The 18,354-nt window shown below is 41.2% G+C and overlaps 2 protein-coding genes across 3 annotated transcripts in view; one reads left to right on the top strand and one right to left on the bottom strand.

The window, feature by feature from the left end:
* The window catches only part of DNAH12 (dynein axonemal heavy chain 12), a 222,826-nt gene extending 208,241 nt beyond the window's left edge, over positions 1-14,585 (bottom strand). For both annotated transcript variants that reach the window (XM_060111265.1, XM_060111264.1), the window contains exons 1-2: positions 14,085-14,585; positions 9,154-9,332 (exon numbers count right to left, since the gene is read on the bottom strand). In XM_060111265.1, the coding sequence (XP_059967248.1) occupies positions 9,154-9,323 (170 nt within the window). In that variant the 5' untranslated portion in view covers positions 9,324-9,332; positions 14,085-14,585. The remainder of the gene's footprint in view (positions 1-9,153; positions 9,333-14,084) is intronic.
* Positions 14,533-18,294, top strand: PDE12 (phosphodiesterase 12). Its single transcript, XM_060111263.1, has 3 exons — positions 14,533-16,171; positions 17,141-17,219; positions 17,738-18,294. Exons 1-3 carry the CDS (start codon positions 14,864-14,866, stop codon positions 18,178-18,180), a joined length of 1,830 nt encoding a protein of 609 aa, XP_059967246.1. The 5' UTR covers positions 14,533-14,863; the 3' UTR covers positions 18,181-18,294.
* The last annotated feature ends 60 nt before the right edge of the window (positions 18,295-18,354 follow it).

The raw sequence follows: 18,354 nt of genomic DNA on the forward strand, positions 1-18,354 counted from the left end.
TTGATCTATCTTTCTGTTTTTGTGCCAGTACCATACTGTCTTGATTACTGTAGCTTTGTAGTATATAGTCTGAAGTCAGGGAGCCTGACTCCTCCAGCTCCATTTTTCTGTCTCAAGATTGCTTTGGCTATTCGGGGTCTTTTGTGTTTCCATACAAATTTTGAAATTTTTTGTTCTAGTTCTGTGAAAAATGCCAGTGGTAGTTTGATAGGGATTGTATTGAATCTGTAGATTGCTTTGGGTACTAGAGTCATTTTCACAATGTTGATTCTTCAAATCCAAGAACATGGTATATCTCTCCATCTATTTGTATCATCTTTAATTTCTTTCATCAGTGTCTTATAGTTTTCTTCACACAGGTCGTTGGTCTCCTTAGGTAGGTTTATTCCTAGATATTTTATTCTTTTTGTTGCAATGGTAAATGGGAGTGTTTTCTTAATTTCACTTTCAGATTTTTCATCATTAGTGTATAGCAATGCAAGAGATTTCTGTGCATTAATTTTGTAACCTGCAACTTTACCAAATTCATTGATTAGCACCAGTAGTTTTCTGGTGGCATCTTTAGGATTCTCTATGTATAGTATCATGTCATCTGCAAACAGTGACAGTTTTACTTCTTCTTTTCCTATTTGGATTCCTTTTATTTCCTTTTCTTCTCTGACTGCTGTGGCTAGGACTTCCAAAACTATGTTGAATAATAGCAGTGAGAGTGGACATCCCTGTCTTGTTCCTGATCTTAGAGGAAATGGTTTCAGTTTTTCACCATTGAGGACGATGTTGGCTGTGGGTTTGTCATATATGGCTTTTATTATGTTGAGGAAAGTTCCCTCTATGCCTACTGTTTGGAGGGTTTTTTTCATAAATGGGTGTTGAATTTTGTCAAAAGCTTTCTCTGCATCTATTGAGATGATCATATGGTTTTTCTCCTTCAATTTGTTAGTATGGTGTATTACATTGATTGATTTGCATATAGTGAAGAATCCTTGCATTCCTGGGATAAACCCTTGTTTTTCATGGTGTATGATCCTTTTAATGTGCTGTTGGATTCTATTTGCTAGTATTTTGTTCGGGATTTTTGCATCTATGTTGATCAGTATTATTGGCCTGTAGTTTTCTTTCTCTGTGACATCTCTGTCTGTTTTTGCTATCAGGGTGATGGTGGCCTCGTAGAATGAGTTTGGCAGTGTTCCTCCTCTGCTATATTTTGGAGGAGTTTGAGAAGGATAGGTGTTAGCTCTTCTCTAAATGTTTGATAGAATTCGCCTGTGAAGACATCTGGTCCTGGGCTTTTGTTTGTTGGAAGATTTTTAATCACAGTTTCAATTTCAGTGCTTCTGATTGGTCTGTTCGTATTTTCTGTTTCTTCCTGGTTCAGTCTCGGGAGGTTGTGCATTTCTAAGAATTTGTCCATTTCTTCCAGGTTGTGCATTTTATTGGCATATAGTTGCTTGTAGTAATCTCTCATGATCCTTTGTATTTCTGCAGTGTCAGTTTTTACTTCTCCTTTTTCATTTCTAATTCTATTGATTTGAGTCTTGTCCCTTTTTTTTTTGATGAGTCTTATGGTTTATCAATTTCGGTTATCTTCTCAAAGAACCAGCTTTTTGTTTTATTGATCTTTGCTATCATTTCCTTCATTTCTTTTTCATTTATTTCTGATCTGATCTTTATGATTTCTTTCCTTCTGCTAACTTTGGGTTTTTTTTTTTTTTTTTTTTTTGCTGTACGCGGGCCTCTCACTGCTGCGGCCCCTCCCGTTGCGGAGCACAGGCTCCGGACACACAGGCTCCGCGGCCATGGCTCGCGGGCCCAGCCGCTCCGCGGCACGTGGGATCCTCCGGGACCAGGGCACGAACCCGCGTCCCCCGCATCGGCAGGCGGACTCTCAACCACTGCGCCACCAGGGAAGCCCTGGGGGTTTTTTTGTTCTTCTTTCTCGAATTACTTTAGGTGTAAAGTTAGGTTGTTTATTTGAGATGTTTCTTGTTTCTTAAGGTAGGACTGTATTGCTATGAACTTCCCTCTTAGAACTGCTTTTGCTGCAGCCCATAATTTTTGGGTGGTCGTGTATTCATTGTCATTTGTTTCTAGGTATTTTTTCATTTATTCTTTGATTTCTTCAGTGATCTCTTGGTTATTAAGTAGTGTATTGTTTAGCCTCCATGTGTTTGCATTTTTTACAGATTTTTTCCTGTAATTGATATCTAGTCTCACAGCATTGTGGTGGGGAAAGATCCTTGATACGATTTCAATTTTCTTAAATTTACCAAGGCTTGATTTGTGACCCAAGATATGATCTATCCTGGAGAATGTTCCATGAGCACTTGAGAAGAATGTGTATTCTGTTGTTTTTGGATGGAATGTCCTATAAATACCAATTAAGTCCATCTTGTTTAATGTATCATTTGAAGCTTGTTTTTCCTTATTTATTTTCATTTTGGAGGATCTATCCATTGGTGAAAGTGGGGTGTTAAAGTCCCCTACTATGATGTGTTACTGTCGATTTTCCCTTTTATGGCTGTTAGTCTTTGCCTTATGTATTGAGGTGCTCCTATGTTGGGTGCATAAATATTTACAATGTTTGTATCTTCTTCATGGATTGATCCCTTGATCATTATGTAGTGTCCTTGTTTTTTGTAATAGTCTTTGTTTTAAAGTCTGTTTTGTCTGATATGAGAATTGCTACTCCAGCTTTCTTTTCATTCCCATTTGCATAGAATTTCTTTTTCCATTCCCTCACTTTCAGTCTGTATGTGTCCCTAGGTCTGAAATGGGTCTCTTGTAGACAGCATATATATGGGTCTTGTTTTTGTATCCATTCAGGCAGTCTATGTCTTTTGGTTGGAACATTTAATCCATTTACATTTAAGGTAGTTATCTATATGTATGTTCCTATTACCATTTCCTTGATTGTTTTGGGTTTGTTATTGTAGGTCTTTTCCTTCTCTTGTGTTTCCTGCCTAGAGAAGTTCCTTTAGCATTTGTTGTAAAGCTGGTTTGGTGGTTCTGGATTCTCTTAGAATTTGCTTGTCTCTAAAGGTTTTACTTTCTCCATCAAATCTGAATGAGATCCTTGCTGGGTAGAGTAATCTTGGTTGTAAGTTTTTCTCCTTCATCACTTTAAATATGTCCTGCCACTCCTTTCTGGCTTGCAGAGTTTCTGCTGAAAGATCAGCTGTTAATCTTATGGGGATTCCCTTTTGTGTTACTTGATGTTTTTCCCTTGCTGCTTTTAATATTTTTTCTGTGTATTTAATTTTTGATAGTTTGATTAATATGTGTCTTGGCATGTTTCTCCTTGGATTTATCCTGTATGGGACTCTCTGTGCTTCCTGGAGTTGATTAACTATTTCCTTTCCCATATTAGCGAAGTTTTCAACTATAATCTCTTCAGATACTTTCTCAGTCCCTTTCTTTTTCTCTTCTTCTTCTGGGACCCCTATAATTCGAATGTTGGTGCATTTCATGTTGTCTCAGAGGGCTTGAGACTCTCCTCAATTCTTTTCATTCTTTTTTCTTTATTCTGCTCTGCAGTAGTTATTTCCACTATTTTATCTTCCTGGTCACTTATCTGTTCTTCTGCCTCAGTTATTCTGCTATTGATTCCTTCTAGAGAATTTTTAATTTCATTTATTGTGTTGTTCATCACTGTTTGTTTGCTTTTTAGTTCTTCTAAGTTCTTGTTAAATGTTTCTTGTATTTTCTCCATTCTATTTCCAAGATTTTGGATCATCTTTACTATCATTATTCTGAATTATTTTTCAGGTAGACTGCCTATTTACTCTTCATTTGTGAGGTCTGTTGGGTTTTTGCCTTGCTCCTTCATCTGCTGTGTGTTTCTCTCTTCTCATTCTGCTTAACTTACTATGTTCGGGGTCTCCTTTTTGCAGGCTGCAGGTTCGTAGTTCCCGTTGTTTTTGGTGTCTGTCCCCAGTGGCTAAGTTTGGTTCAGTGGGTTGTGTAGGCTTCCTGGTGGAGGGGACTAATGCCTGTGTTCTGGTGGATGAAACTGGATCTTGCCTTTCTGTTGGGCAGGTCCACGTCTGGTGGTGTGTTCTGGGGTGTCTGTGGCGTTATTATGATTTTAGGCAGCCTCTCTGCTAATGGATGGGGTTGTGTTCATGTCATGCTAGTTGTTTGGTATAAGGTGTCCAGCACTGTAGCTTCCTGGTCGTTGAGTGGAGCTGGGTCTTGGCGTTGAGATGGAGATCTCTGGGAGTGTTTTGCCATTTGATATTACGTGGAGCTGGGAGGTCTCTTGTGGACGAGTGTCCTGAACTTGGCTGTCCCACGTCAGAGGCGCAGCCCTGATGCCTGGCTGGAGCACCAATAGCCTGTCATCCACATGGCTCAGAATAAAAGGGAGGAAAGAAAGAAAAGAAAGAAAGAAAGGAAGGAAGGAAGGAAGGAATGTAGAAGATAAAATAAAATAACATAAAATAAAATAAAATATAGTTATTAAAATAAAAAATAATTATTAAGAAAAAAAATTTTTAAGTAAAAAAATGGACAGCCAGAACCCTTGGACAAATGGTCAAAGCAAAGCTATACAGACAAAATCACACACAGAAGCATACACATACACGCTCACAAAAAGAGAAAAAGGGAAAAATATATACATATCATTGCTCCCAAAGTCCACCTCCTCAATTTGGGATGATTCGTGGTCTATTCAGGAATTCCACAGATGCTGGGTACATCAAGTTGATTGTGGAGATTTTATCTGCTGATCCTGAGGCTGCTGGGAGAGATTTCCCTTTTTCTTCCTTGTTCACACAGCTCCCGGGTTTCAGCTTTGGATTTGGCCCTGCCTCTGCGTGTAGGTCGGCTGAGGGCTTCTGTTCTTCGCTCAGACAGGATGGGGTTAAAGGAGCAGCTGATTCAGGGACTCTGGCCCACTCAGGCCGGGGGGAAGGACGGGTACGGATGCAGGGCGAGCCTGCGGTGGCAGAGGCCAATGTGACATTGCCCCAGGCTGAGGCGCACCGTTCATTCTCCCAGGGAAGTTGTCCCTGGATCATGGGACCCTGGCAGTGGCGGGCTGCACAGGCTCCCAGGAGGGGAGGTGTGGATAGTGACCTGTGCTTGCACACAGGCTTCTTGGTGGCTGCAGCAGGAGCCTTAGTGTCTCATGCCTGTCTCTGGGGTCCGCGCTGATAGCCGCGGCTCGCGCCTGTCTCTGGAGCTCCTTTAAACTGCGCTCTTAATCCTCTCTCCTCGCGCACCAGGAAACAAAAAGGCACGAAAAGTCTCTTGCCTCTTCGGCAGCTCCACACTTTTTCCCGGACTTCTTCCCGGCTAGCTGTGGCACACTAGCCCCCTTCAGGCTGCGTTCACGCAGCCAACCCCAGTCCTCTCCCTGGGATCCGACCGAAGCCCAAGCCTCAGCTCCCAGCCCACGCCCACCCCGGCAGGTGAGCAGACAAGCCTCTCGGGCTGGTGAGTGCTGGTTGGCACTGATCCTCTGTGCAGGAATCTCTCCACTTTGCCCTCTGCACCCCTGTTGCTGCGTTCTCCTCCGTGGCTCCAAAGCTTCCCCCCTCTGCCACCCACAGTCTCTGCCCGCAAAGGGTCTTCCTAGCTTGTGGAAACCTTTCCTCCTTCACAGCTCCCTCCCAGTGGTGCAGGTCCCATCCCTATTCTTTCGCCTCTGTTTTTTCTTTCTTCTTTTGCCCTACCCAGGTACGTGGGGAGTTTCTTGCCTTTTGGGAGGTCTGAGGTCTTCTGTCAGCGTTCTGTAGGAGTTATTCCACATGTAGATGCATTTCTGATGTATTTGTGGGGAAGAAGGTGAACTCCGTGTCTTACTCTTCCACCATCTTGAAGCTCCTTACAATGAGGTATTAACTCACGCAGGTCAGAATGGCAATTATCAAAAATTCTAGAAACAATAAATGCTGGAAAAAGGTGTGGTGAAAAGCGAACCCTTTTGCACTGTTGGTGGGAATGTAAATTGATACAACCACTATGGAAAACAGTATGGAGGTTCTTTAAAAAACTAAAAATAGAACTACCATATGACACAGCAATCCCACTACTTGGCATATACCCTGAGAAAATCATAATTCAAAAAGAGACATGTACCACAGTGTTCAGTGCAGCACTATTTACAATAACCAGGACATGGAACCAACCTAAGTGTACATCAACAGATGAATGGATAAAGAAGATGTGGCACATATATACAATGGAATATTACTCCACCATAAAAAGAAACGAAATTGAGTTATTTGTAATGGGGTGGATGGACCTAGAGTCTGTCATACAAAGTGAAGTAAGTCAGGAAGAGAAAAACAAATACCATATGCTAACAGATATATATGGAATCTAAAAAAAAAAAAAAGGTATTGATGAACCTAGTTGCAGGGCAGGAATAAAGAGATAGACATAGAAAATGGACTTGAGGACATGGGGTGGGAGGGCGAAGCTGGGACTAAATAAGAGTAGCATTGACGTACATATACTACCGAATGTAAAATAGTTGGCTGGTGGAAAATAGCACAGGGAGATCGGCTAGGTGCTTTGCGATGACCTAGAGGGGTGTGATAGGGAGCATGGGAGGGAGGCTCAAGAGGAAGGGGATATGGGGACATACCTATGCATATGGCTGATTTGCTTTCTTGTGCAACAGAAACTAACACAGTATTGTGAAGCAATTATACTCCAATAAAGATCTATTAAAAACAAAATTCCTAAGGCTTTCTCACATGGAATAGAAAATGTGCCTGGAATACCCTCCTTCCTCTTTTCTTTGTTAATTATCAAGTCCCAGGCCAGACTCCCCTTCATCCATCATTTTCTCTGTGAGCAGCCTAGCTCTCAGTGATCAATACTTTGAAGGAGTTTGCCTTATACTTTGGTATGCTAGTTGGCACTAGCTACCTTGCACTGTAATGATCCCAACATAAATATGCCTAACTTCCTTGAGCTCTTTATATATAAATGTCACCCTTTAATAGAGCAATAATTTCCTGGAGTGTGTTTTCTCCTACTGATATAAATAAAAAGAGCTGAGAAGAATGTAAGAGCTGGCGTTTTCACTCCATGTTTTTGCTTTCTGTGTTAACAATCAAAAACAGATAAATAAACAAAATTGGATAATTTCAAAGGACTGTGTAAGAGACTACATACAGTGAAGGAGAGAAAGGCTGGTCTGAATCAAGAGGGAGGTAGTGGCCAAGGAAGAAGTGGTTCATTCATGGGAATCTGGAAAGCTACAAAACAATTTTCGATCTTTGCTCAGCCAAGTGTTCCAAGGAACTGGTCCCAGCAGAGGGCTCAGTTCTGCCCAGGACTCCTTACATCCCACCTTACTCCTGGAACTCTCTATCCACAGACCTCACCTGATAATACTCTTCCCCAGGTCCCTGATACTCTAGTGACATTGACCTTTGTCAATTCCTAGAACACACTGAAAGCATTCATATTTCAGGGCTTTCATGCTTGCTATCCCCTTTGCTACAGTGGTGTTCTCATGTTTATTTAAATGACAAGCTTCTTATTCTTTCGATCTCTATATATCATCTCCACGGGACTTTCCTGCAATGTTCCTAGAAACATCTTCCCTGTCACTCTCTATCCCACTGTTTTATTTCTTCATAGTATCTATCACCATCTAAAGGGTTAACTTTTTTTTTTAATGTGTTTACGATCTGCCTCCTCCCACCAGAATATAAGCTTCTGAAAGACTAAAGTCCTTTCTGTTGTGTTCTCTGTGGTCTTTCTAGTAACAAGCAGTGTCTGGATAACAGTAGATATTTAATATCTGTTAAATAGATGTAAGAGAATATGTAGACAGGGTTAAAGCTGCACAAAGGGGATTAAAAGACAGCTTTCCAGAGGAGGTGATTCATAAACTAAGCCTTGAATAAAGTGTAAGTATTCAGACAGACTTTACAGTGAAGGAAACTGCAGGGAGCACTTGTGAAATTTATTTTTCACTATATGTAAAAATATGGAACTGCAAGTAGTTCAACATTCTGAGATTATGAAAGGTTTTGGAGCAAGAACAATATGTAAGTCCTAAGGAACCCCTTTTTCTATTCTCTAAATCTACTGAAACATTGATTAGAGTCTTAGAAATTAAAGGGGTAAAGGGTATCTAACAATACATATACTGCCATTATAAGTTTGGATTTAAATATGATTAGAAGATTGACAGACTAATAATAATGTAAATTTAAAGAAGTTATATGATTAACAGACCTGTTTAATTATAAGGAAAGTAAAATCAGCAAAAACTTAAATTATTTTAACTAGCAACAATATGATCATCAACAATATGATCAACAATGTAACAGAGAGTAAAACTTAATCAGTTGCAAAAATATGTATAAAGGAGGCAGACCAAAGAGGGAAAGAGAATGCAGAAAGAGAAGCAGAAATCCACCAGAGAGAAATTCCCTGTCTTGTAGTTCAGTGTTAGGTTCAAACTGTACAGATAAGCTCAATGTCTTTTGCTTCTTATTTATCCCCACAGCCCAGCAGAGTCAGGTACCTAGGAAATTCTCAGTAACTGCTGAATTGACTGAACCATCCTCATCAGTGCCTTTGGGAGCTGGTACCTAAATTAGTTTTAATTTCCACTAAATTGGAGGGGAAAGGGTAGGATGTTAGACTGTATTTTCTTTTGTATAGAAAAAATTTTAAGTACAAGTAGTTTCAAGGTATTTTATTAAGTATTTGCTCCAGTGCAATGCTATTTGTAGCGGCCCAGTTACTTGGTTTTACTTTCAGGGACCAGTATGGTTATAATATATCACAAGGAGGAATAGCGTGGTGTTCAAAGTATGTGAACTCTATGACCAGACTGTCAGGGCCTAAACTCAAGCTGTGAGACCTTCGGCAAGTTACTTAACTTCTCTGCACCTCAGTTTACTCATCTATATACAGAAATAACAATAGTACCTATCGTATAGGGTTGTTGTGAGAAGTATAGGTAAAACAATAAAAACAATGCTTAGAATAAACACTGTAAGCACTATATAACATTTACTATCATTACAATTACTTTTTCAGTTGTTTTCCTACTTGAATTTGAAGATGATATTTTGACCATGAACAACCTGAATAGTTAAACTTTTTATGAGAATACAAACACTAATTATTTCACTCAAATTCCAAACAAGGATTATTTACTAATATGCTACTTACACTAACTGATTAATTGTCTTCTGCTGCTCCTTGGATCTTCTGTAACTCAGCAGCTTACTTTGTGCTGGTGCATCAACACCTATGTCTTCTGGGGGACGAACAATGGGAGGTAACTTCAAGTTCAGAGCCTTTTTTTCTGCTGCAATGGCAGTTTTGTTTGTATCTGACATCTTGGTCCCCTAAAGATTAAAATATACTCTGAGGAGAAAAAGTCTGTAAAGCCATTATTGTAAAAGCTAGCCTCGATATATTCATTACATATCAATATCAAAAATTCTAGGCCTCTTTATATCTTTTTCCCAAGGATGGCAGTTAAGATAAATGGGCAGGGATTCCTGTTAGAGCTCTACCATTCATTGCTATGAAGAAATGAAGCCAGTCACTTCCCGGTGAGTGAGGGCTTCAGTTTCCTCATGGCTGAAATTAAGGAACTGGATTAGATGCTCTCTAAATACCTGTACAGTTCTAAAATTTTGAGTTCAAATTTTCCCTAAGAAGCAAATCACAACAACAAAATCCAGTTGTTGAGGTATAATCCCTCTCCCCAAAAAGCTGATACTTTAACATCATTAATATTTTTAAACATCACTATTGTATCTTAGTTTTGCTACCTTCCTAGAAAGCCATACTATGATCAAACAAAAATAGGCATACTAAGTGCATAAGAAATCTAAAATGTCATATAAATGCTGAATAATTAACTGTGATATCAACTGCATTTGCTGCAGATGCCCACACAATTTGGAGATTCCTGCCTTGAAAAAGACAGTTTCTGCTGGCGCCCAGTTCAAAATCTCCTGCCCTGGGAGAGAGGTGAAGAGAAAAGCTGAGGACAAGAAAGTACCTCTCTGATTGTTTTCACTACTTCCCGGCTGCTCAGATAAGAGGGGAACGTTCAACGAACTTCTCCAATGGTAAAAGGAAGAGAGAAAACAAAGGTTGAAACCTCCGGAACGCCCTACGGGGTCCTGCCGAGCTGGGCAGTCGCCTGCCGCATAGAAACAAAGTTGTTGCCATAGAAACTGTCGCGGTCGCAACTGGAGACTGGGCAAATGTTGCCTGGAGAGGCAGTTGCTGAGCTGCCACAGATTAGGATTACCTGTCACAACAATAATTCATTACTCGAGTAAATGGAGGGTCAGTGAATGAGACTTTTTCACCTAACCCTCTTCCCTTAGAAAGGGCACGGAAACAGGATCTTCAAATTGTGGAAAACTGCAAGACTGGAAATTTGGATCCGTTGGAAAATAGATTTATATAAACACTCTCAAGGAGGATCAAGTCTTCAAGTGTCCCCATAGCGACTTCCCTGTAAATATTATAACTAATCAAGATTTTCATTTATCTTGTTTCTCTATTCAGTATTTGTTTAGACAGCACTTCTTTCAGAAAATTTTTGGCAGAGAAGATTAAGCTGTGTAAATTTTTTGAGTATGCATGAAGAGAGAAATGTGAAACTTTGCTATTTGAGGCTGCACAATGGATACTCCATCTAAATGATAATAGCCTACACAAATACCATGTGCATAAATAAAATTGGTAGATAAATAAATCCTGGTGGTGTATTAATGGCATATTCATTCAACAAATATTTGAGCATCTTCTATGTGCCAATCAGCACGTAAAGAATTTTTTTTTTAATGAGAGTACAGCTTACACTATTGTGTCTGGCAAACAGTTGTTCCTCTAAAAATGTCATTTGAGTCAGTGAATGAACAAATTGAAATTCCTCCTAGCTTGTAAAAACAAACTATCTTTCTGTGGAAAACAAAACACTTGTATGTGATTTTTTTGTCACAATGTCTTTTTAAAAAATTTTATATATATATATATATTCTTCTTTAAGATACTTTTCCATTATGGGTTATTACAAGATATTGAGTATAGTTTCCCATGCTATACAGTAGGTCCTTATTTGTTATCTATTTTTTATATAGTAGTGTGTATATTTTAATCACAAACTACTAATTTATCCCTCCCCCCACCTTTCCCCTTTGGTAACCATAAGTTTGTTTTCTATGTCTGTGAGTCAATTTCTGTTTTGTTAATAAATTCATTTGTATTATTTTTTCAGATTCCACATATAAGCAATATCATATGATATTTGTCTTTCTGTGATGGTTTTTTGACATGTCAATTTGGTTAGGCTAAACTACAGAATTGAACGGAGGACAGTATTATATCATGCACTCACCTTCTCCCAGTTACTCAAACACTAATCTAGGGCTGCTGTGAAGAGATTTTCCAGATGTAATTCAAGTCCCCTGTAAATTGATGTTAATCTAGGGAGATTATCTGTGTGGGCCTCACTCAATCAGCGGAAGTCCTTTTTAAAAGTTTTAGACATGCCCTGAGTTAGACTCCAAACAGCAGGTAGGTGTACAGGTGCTCTCCCCTCTCTGGCTCTTTCCTTCCTGACAGCCTGCCCCTAAAGATTGTGGACTTGCTTCATGAGCCCCCACAGTTACATAAGCCAGTTCCCTGTAAGAAACCCTATATATAAACATACAAACAATGGATACATATAGGGTATATATATAATCTACTGGTTCTGCTTCCCTCATTAGATCCTAACTAATACAATGTACATCATTTTTCAAACAGCTTTTAATAGGTATAATTTACATACTATAGAATTCACCATTTTAGGGGCCTCCCTGGTGGCGCAGTGGTTAAGAGTCCGCCTGCCGATGCAGGGGATACGGGTTCGTGCCCCGGTCTGGGAGGATCCCATATGCCGCGGAGCGGCTGGGCCCGTGAGCCATGGCCGCTGGGCCTGTGCGTCCGGAGCCTGTGCTCCGCAACGGGAGAGGCCACAACAGTGAGAGGCCCGCATACCGCAAAAAGAAAAAAAAAAAAAAAGAATTCACCATTTTAAAGTATATAATTCACTGGGTTTTTCAGTACATTTATACAGTTGTGCAACCATTACCAAGATCCAGTTCTAAAAAATTTCCATCACTGCAAAAAGTTCCCTTGATCTCATATACAGTCAATCCTCACTCTCACCTCCAGTCCTAGGCAACCACTGATTTGCTTTTGGTCTCTATAGGTTTACAACTTCTGAAAATTTCGTATGAATGGAATCATGTATTATGTGGTCTTTTGTGTCTGGCTTCTTTCACTTAATAATGTGTTTGAGGTTCATCTATATGTAGTATGTGACAGAAGTTCATTCCTTTTTACTGATGGATAGTCTTCCATTATATGGATATATCATATTTGGTTTATTCATTCACAAGTTGATGGACATTTGGATTGCTTTCAGTTCGGGGATATTATGAATAATCCTTCCATGAACATTTGGGTGCAAATCTTTGGATGAACATACATTTTCATTTCTCATTGGTAGGAATTGCTGGGATAAATGATAAGTGTATGTTTGATCTTTTAAGAAACTGTCAAACTGTTTTCCAAAGTGGCTGAAACATTCTACATTTCTACCAGAAAAATATAAGCCTTCCAATTTCTCCACATCCTTGCCAACACTTGGTATTGTCTATCTTTTTTATTTGAGGTATTTGAATGGGCATATAGTGGTATCTCATTGTGGTTTTAATTTGCATTTCCCTAAACGCAAATATGTTGAATATCTTTTCATGTGCTTATTATCCATTAACATATCTTCTTTTTTGATGAAATGTCTATTTAGATCTTTTATCCATTTTTAAATTGGAATATTTCCCTTTCTGTCATTAAGGGGTAAGAGTTCTTTACATTCTGGATACAAATCCTTTATCAGATAATTTGCAAATATATTCTTTTGGCCTGTAGCTTGCCTTTTCATTTTCTTAATGGTATCTCTTTTTTTAACATCTTTATTGGAGTATAATTGCTTTACATTGTTGTGTTAGTTTGTTTGGGAAGTTGTGACACTTTCAGAACACCTGCAGATACTTTCTCCTGAAAGAACTGACAAAAGATAATATAAGATAATGAAAAGAGGAAGGTACTGAACCATGGATATACTACATTCCTATTTGTGCAAAAAAGTGGGGGGAAGGGTATAAATTCATAAATGTTTGTGCATACATAGGAGTCAGAGGCGGGAAGATTACCTTTTTTTCACTACGAATATGTTTTTACTCTTTGAAAAAATTAAAATATAAAAAAAAAACCTAAAAGAAAGTATGACACTTCAAGGCATGTGTCTCAAACTCGGATTAAGACTGCTACAGTGCTACAAAGTTAAATTAGATCAGCTTGCTTGAAGGAAAGTCATTTTCTAATAGGATTTTTTTTTTTTTTTTAGCCTCCCGGAGCGGGTTGCAGGATCTTATTTCCCAGACCAGGGACTGAACTCTGGGCCTCAGCAGTGAAAGCCTCGAAGTGTAACCACTGGACCGCCAGGGAATTCCCACATTTTCTAATAGGGCTTTTATCTTTCAGCTTATTTAAGATTGAGTTCTGCCAAGATGCATGAAGAAAAATGCCATTTCAAAATTTATACTTGCCAATGTGGGTATTATGATACTATGAACTGGAGTACTGAGACTTATTTTCTTAAGTCAACTGATACAGTGTAATGACTTTTACCCTAGATTACATACATACCACCAGGCATCCAGTTACCTTGTCAAATGCTTGCTGCGTGGGGAGAGGGGAGGACAGGAATATACATTTCAAATGACTGCAAAATTCATCCTTCTTTTAGAAAAGGCTTATTTTCCTCATTGTAAGCCAGGGGAAAGGGTATGGCTTATTATTAGACACCCAATAAATAAACATTCTAGTTGTAGGAGACGGGAAAGTACATACAAACATATCACTTGTCGAGAGAAGCGAATTCGCAATTTGTTCTTTGAATCTTAAAGAGTTTTTTCTTCAGTTAATCACAGAGTATTAATTATATTCAACACAAAATCTGTTTCTTGAAAACTCTGTTCATTTGGCTTTCAAAGAAGCTACATTTCTCATATCCTCTTACTTACTGGCTATTCTCAGTCTCCTGTCATTCATTCAGCAATGTCTGTTTGGTCTTGAGCAGGTAACTTAATGTCTCTGGTCCTCACATCCGTAAATGACGTTTTTAGCACAGTCACCGCTCACTAACTGGGAGCTACTATATATATCGTTCGTAGTTACCACCACAAAAGCTCTGCTCCGCGCGTCGGCGCTGGCTAGGCCTGAGGTGAACCCACCACACCTCGGAAGAGGGTGAGTAGCCTCGGGAACGCTGTGGAGAAGTGAGCAACACTTTCCACACCCGAAACCAGGCTGGCAATCCGGGTGGAGTTCCCTACGCTCTCGCGCGAGGAAGCCCCAGGCAGCACCAGAAAGCACGGGGTTAACAACCAGGAACTGCGCCAGCCTCCGCCGGGGAAGCGAAACCCATGACACCACCCCAGCCAGTTCCGTCTTGGGCGCGCCTTCGCTTCCGCCCGCTAACTGCACTTTCGATAAAACCATGGAGTCTAATATTTCCCTCTGGAACTTCTATATTTTCTTCATTTTTCCAGCCTTATGACTCTGGTTGTAGATAAAAATTAAGCTGGGATGGATTAGAGACAGGAGTGGCTATGGAAAAAAGGAGCTGGTGAGCGGGCCTGGCGAAAGTGCGTGGCGGGAGCACAGTGCGCCCTCTCTTCGCCGGCCGGAAGTTGAGGGACTGAATGGGTTCCGGAACCGGCGGCTGCGGCTCTTCTGTTTCTACCTGACGCTTAGCGGTCGCCCAGCCTCAGGTCTCGTCAGCCTCTGGGCCACCAGGTTCATGTGGAGGCTCCCAGGCGCCCGCGCCGCGCTTCGTGGGGTCCGTACGGCGGTGGAGCGGCACAGTCGGGCCGAGGCGGCGACTGAGACCGCGGCAGGTGCGATGGAGCGCGCTGTGGTGCGCTGTGTGCCCTCGGAACCTAAGCTAAGTCTGTCGTTCGCGCTGGCCGACGGCAGCCACAAGAACATGCAGCGCGACCAGAGCGAGCCGCTGGGTCGGGCCCTCAGCCGGATCGCTACCAATGCCCTCAAAGGCCACGCGAAGGCGGCCGCCGCCAAGAAGAGCAGGAAGAACCGGCCAAACGCAAGCGGCGGCGTGTCCTGTGCGGGGCCTGGGCCCGAGCCGGCTGCAGCCTGCGAACCCGTGGTGAAGCTGTACTACCGGGAGGAGGCAGTGGCTGAAGACGTGCTCAATGTGGACGCCTGGCAGGACGGTGCGGTGCTGCAGATCGGCGATGTCAAGTACAAGGTGGAGCGCAACCCTCCCGCCTTCACCGAGCTGCAGTTGCCGCGCTACATCATGGCCGGCTTCCCGGTGTGCCCCAAGCTCGGCGTCGAATTTGGGGATCCCGCCGGCTCCCTCTTCCGCTGGTACAAGGAAACCAAACCCGGAGCGGCGGAACCTGAGGGCGGAGGCCCCTCATCGTTATCTCCCTCTTCGCCCTCTCCTGGTTGGACTGAGACGGGTGTGGACGAGCGCGTCTACACCCCGTCCAATGCCGACATCGGGCTACGGCTCAAACTTCATTGCACCCCAGGCAATGGGCAGCGCTTCGGGCCAAGCCGGGAGTTGGAAAGTGTGTGTCCAGTGGAGGCCGGGCCCGGCACCTGCACCTTTGACCACCGGCATCTGTACACCAAGAAGGTGACGGACGACGCTCTCATCCGCATTGTCTCCTACAACATCTTGGCCGACACATACGCCCAGACTGAGTTTTCGCGGACTGTCCTGTACCCGTACTGTGCCCCTTACGCCCTGGAACTCGACTACCGCCAGAACCTTATCCAAAAGGAACTCACGGGCTACAACGCCGACCTCATCTGTTTGCAGGAAGTTGACCGCAACGTGTTTACAGACAGCTTGGTGCCGGCCCTGGAGGCCTTTGGGCTGGAGGGCGTGTTTCGAATCAAGCAGCACGAAGGCCTGGCCACTTTCTACCGGAAGTCCAAGTTCAGCCTCCTTAGCCAGCATGACATTGCTTTCCATGAAGCCCTGCAGTCTGACCCACTTCACAAAGAACTGCTGGAGAAACTGGCTTTGTACCCGTCAGCGCAGGAGAGGGTGCTCCAGAGATCTTCTGTACTTCAGGTAGAGTAACTCCGCCAGTCTCTACATACTCGTTCTGGAAGGGGCGCCGGGGCCGGGGGTGCTTATAGAGATGAAACAGTCCAGATTTTACTGAAAGGTGTTTGCTCTTGTATCTTCAGCACGTAATTTAGCCTTCCTTTCATTGAGCAGATACTTACCGAGTACCTGTAATGCGCCAGGCACACTATAGGTTGCCTTGAACAAGACAAACAGGAACTTTTCATAGTGCTTATGATTTAGTGTTTAGCTAAATACAATAATTTAATAGCTAATATTTTCTTAGTACTTGCCAAACACTGTTTTGACACATTTTAAAGAATTTAAAGTCTCTGGCATGTTGTACAAAGTGCTCCGTAAATATTAGCTGTTATTTTAATTTTGGCTCATAGTAATCCTCCTGTACCCATTTTATAGATGTTATCCTAAAACTCTGTTGTCCAGAGTTTTTAGGTAGTTGGTTTTGTTCATAGTAAGAGCAGCTGCCATTTTTTGAGCACCTACTGTGTCTCATGCACCTCTGAGTAAGCTCATTTAATTGAATCCATACAATTAAATGTCCTCCTTGAGGTGGATGATATTGTCTCTTTTTTACTCATGATGAAGCTGGTTTAGGAAAAAGAAGTGTCCCTCTCCAGGTCACACTGCTGTAAATGGTAGAGTGGGTATTCAAAGCTACTTCTGCCTGACTCCAAAGCCCACGCTTACCCACATAAAAACACGGTCTCCAACCTTAGCGTTGTCATCTAAAATGTATTCATGCTATCTCTGTGTATTGGACTGTTACTAAAATGTTATGCTGAATCCCATTCATTTATATTCCAAAACTTAAAATTGTTTCATAATTTCAGTCATACTTCATCAGCAGGGAGGCATATGGAATAAAATGTCAGTTCATCATATAGTTTTAGATTTAAAAAAAATTCAGATTGGGAAATAGCAACTGAACTTGGCATTTTCTGTTTATTTTAGGTTTCTGTTCTTCAGTCTACAAAGGACTCTTCTAAAAAGATATGTGTTGCTAATACCCATCTCTACTGGCACCCCAAAGGTAGGTTTTATTGGTTTTCTCAAGTGGCTTGAACGTGGTAACGTAACGTCGGTAAAGCTGTTTTACACAAATACATATTTTTCTGTTTTTTGAGTTTTATTGAGATATAGTTGACACACAGCACTATACAATTTAAGGTGTATGGCATAATGACTTATACATATTGCAAAATGATTATCACAATAAGTTTAGTTAAAATCTATTACCTCATATAAATACCCCCCAAAAGGTTTTTTTCCTTGTGATGAGAAATTCTGGGGCTTACTCTCTTAGCACCTTTCAAATATACCACCCAGCAGTGTTAACTATAGCCATTGTGTTGTATATTACATCCCCAATACCATTAATCTTATAACTGGAAGTTTTACCTTTTGACCACCTTCATCCAGTTCCTCCCCACACATACAAATACGTATCTTGAATGTCACCCAGATACTGTGGTTTGTGAGTTTTTTGTGTTTTTTAACTTAAAGGCAACTTTAGAAAGTACTTAACATTAATGTTTTTTATATTCACAGGTGGGTACATTCGTCTCATTCAAATGGCAGTAGCCTTGGCTCACATTAGACACGTCTCTTGTGATCTGTATCCCAGAATACCAGTTATATTTTGTGGGGACTTTAATAGTACCCCATCAACAGGAATGTATCACTTTGTCATCAGTGGCAATATTCCAGAGGATCATGAAGACTGGACTTCCAATGGGGAAGAGGAACGATGCAACATGTCTCTTACTCATTTCTTCAAACTGAAAAGTGCTTGTGGTGAACCTGCTTACACAAATTACGTTGGTGGCTTTCATGGATGTCTGGATTACATTTTCATTGACTTAAATGCTTTAGAGGTTGAACAGGTGATTCCATTACCTACTCATGAAGAAGTTACCACCCACCAGGCCTTACCTAGTGTTTCCCATCCCTCTGATCACTTAGCACTTGTATGTGATTTAAAATGGAAATAGATTTGTGTCTGATGGAATTTAAATCTGCTTCAGTAGGAAATTTAATATGAATCAAAGCTATATGTAACCTTCAAAGAGGAAAACTAGGCACTAAGGTAAAATATTCTTACCATACGAGTTATGTTCTAGTGTCTTCATTACATGACTATCATAATGGTTGCATAATATAGTTTC

Source organism: Mesoplodon densirostris, chromosome 10 (genome assembly GCF_025265405.1).
Source record: "Mesoplodon densirostris isolate mMesDen1 chromosome 10, mMesDen1 primary haplotype, whole genome shotgun sequence".
NCBI classification, from domain to species: domain Eukaryota; kingdom Metazoa; phylum Chordata; class Mammalia; order Artiodactyla; family Ziphiidae; genus Mesoplodon; species Mesoplodon densirostris.